At 40.7% G+C, this 2,479-nt stretch overlaps 1 protein-coding gene across 1 annotated transcript; it reads left to right on the forward strand.

The window, feature by feature from the left end:
* Positions 1-883, forward strand: LOC116161469 (carboxypeptidase D-like). The gene is made up of 2 exons (XM_031474822.1): positions 1-580; positions 628-883. The coding sequence occupies exons 1-2, from the start codon at positions 140-142 to the stop codon at positions 865-867; spliced, it is 681 nt and encodes a 226-aa protein (XP_031330682.1). The 5' UTR covers positions 1-139; the 3' UTR covers positions 868-883.
* The last annotated feature ends 1,596 nt before the right edge of the window (positions 884-2,479 follow it).

The raw sequence follows: 2,479 nt of genomic DNA on the forward strand, positions 1-2,479 counted from the left end.
CTAATCTCTGACGTCATGTCAACTGGGTTAGAGATTTGACGTTTCATTTCAAGGAAAACACAAATCGCAAAGCGACTGCCAAGCAATACAATATGGAATTGTAAATGCAACAAAGGAAAATAAGTTCAGCAATTCCGTAATGTTTCGTAAACTAGCAATAACGATTGTGATATTAATTATAAGTGAATCCCATTCCAAACCTTCACCAGACAATGGGGAAGTCTTCCTAACCAATCCTCGCTACTTAAACTATGACGATTTGACGACGCTCTTCGAGAAGTTCGTCGAGGACTACCCGCACCTGGCCAAGCTGCACAGCGCCGGTAAGTCGGTGAGGCACCGAGATCTGTGGGCTTTGGAGATAAGCAGCGACGTCGGTAACCGTCCGCTACTCACCCCGATGTTCAAATTCGTCGCCAACATGCACGGAGACGAGACCGTCGGTCGACAATTGCTGATCTATCTCGCCGAGTACTTGCTGACCAATTACGGACGCGACGAGCGCGTGACGAAGCTCGTCAACGGTACAGACATCTACCTGATGCCGTCGATGAATCCGGACGGTTTCGAGAATTCCGAGGTGGGTGTAGTCGATCGGTCGAGTTGAATTTACAATTGCGATTTTAGGAGGGCGAGTGCGAGTCGAAGCCGAAATACGTCGGGAGAACGAACGAGAATGCGGTCGACCTGAATAGGGATTTTCCCGATCAGTTCGACGGGTCGATACGTGCCGGCACTATTTTGTCCGGTCGCCAGCCGGAGACGATCGCCATGATGACTTGGATTATATCGAGGCCGTTCGTGCTGTCGGGGAATTTGCATGGGGGCGCAGTCGTCGCTAGTTACCCTTATGATGATTCGAAGTAAGTTCAGTCTTAGAGTTAGTCAGTTGTACAGGGTGCCCAAATAAGAATGCGAGGTACTGTATCTGGGAGAACTTTTTTTCGGACAATCTGAATCTGTTATCAGAATTTCCATAACACGTTAGAGGAAGGAGCTACAGGTCTTTATATTTTCTTATGGACGCCATATTGGATTTTTTGGAATGAATAAATCCAATATGGCGTCCATAAAAAATAATTTGTTATTTTTAACAATCAAATGGGGTTTTTTTGGTCACAAATGTGCAGCTTTGCCTACGAAAATCCTAATGGTGAGCCACAAAATTGAACCACCCTGTACAGGGTGACCAACTAAGAATGCGAGGTACTGTATCTGAGAATCTATCCATCGTAGAGGCTTGCGGTAAAAAAATTAATTACTAAAACGGCCACGAGAAAAACCTGGAAAATATTTTTAAGTTTCTGAAATGACCGCTAGGGGGCGTAACTGCAATCTGGAATCTAAAAAAGTGATTTTTCTGTGAATTCCGCTATATTAACCTAACAAAAAAATGTCCGGTCTTTGAAGACGACGATAATCTGAACCTTTTTTGTTTGACAATTTTTCCTGTATCTCTAAAAATGAAGTGGTGGGGGTATTCAAAGGTTTCCGTAAAGAACACCCTGTATCTTCGAAACGACTGAGCCGATTTTAACAAACTCGGGTTAATTGAAAAGAGTTATTCTTCGGCTGCTACTACAAATATTATAATATTTGAAGTTTTGTTAGTTTCATATATCGCCGCTTGAGGGCTATTCTCGACATTCCGACAGAAATGGTTAATTTTCTCAAAAAAATTAAATGCGTTGGTTTGATTTTTTTTTCATGAAAAAGTAGCTAAATGATGCCTAAACAAGCTCGCGAAAACCGCTTCTCGATATCTTGTTCCTAACCTACAATTTAGGCCAAAAGAAAATTTTATACCCTCAAAATTTTATTTTTTTAAGCTAATTTTTCCGGAATTATTTTTATTATATAATTTGTGGCCCTAAGGTGGATCGATTTAAAAAAGGAAGCTTTTAATGCCGCCGTAAATGCTCGAGGTGCCGTTTTCGCGAGATTGTCATTTAGCTACTTTTTCATGAAAAAAAATCGAACCAATGCATTTAATTTGTTTGAGAAAATTAACCATTTCTGTCGGATTGTCGAAAAAAGCCCTCAAGCGGTGATATGTGAAACTAACAAAACTTCAAATAGTATAATATTTGTAGCTGAAGAATAGCTCTTTTGAACTAACCCGAGTTTGTTTAAATCGGCTCAGCCGTTTCGAAGATACAGGGTGTTCTTTACGGAAACCTTTGAATACCCCCCACCACTTCATTTTTAGAGATACACGAAAAATGGTCAAACAAAAATTGTTCAGATTATCGTCAAAGACCAGACATTTTTTTGTTAGGTTAATATAGCGGAATTCAAAGAAGCATCACTTTTTTAGATTCCAGATTGCAGTTACGCCCCCTAGCGGTCATTTCAGAAACTTAAAAATATTTTCCAGGTTTTTCTCGTGGCCGTTTTAGTAATAAATTTTTTACCGCAAGCCTCTACGATAGACAGGTTCTCAGATACAGTACCTCGCATTCTTATTTAGCCACCCTGT

This window comes from Photinus pyralis, unplaced genomic scaffold (genome assembly GCF_008802855.1).
Source record: "Photinus pyralis isolate 1611_PpyrPB1 unplaced genomic scaffold, Ppyr1.3 Ppyr1.4_LG10, whole genome shotgun sequence".
NCBI classification, from domain to species: Eukaryota; Metazoa; Arthropoda; class Insecta; order Coleoptera; family Lampyridae; genus Photinus; species Photinus pyralis.

Bases quoted from the DNA above. Each gene is read 5' to 3' on its own strand.
- LOC116161469 (XM_031474822.1), top strand. From the start codon at position 140: ATGTTTCGTAAACTAGCAATAACGATTGTGATATTAATTATAAGTGAA. The intron at 581-627 runs GTGGGTGTAGTC...TTGCGATTTTAG, and splicing joins ACGGTTTCGAGAATTCCGAG to GAGGGCGAGTGCGAGTCGAA.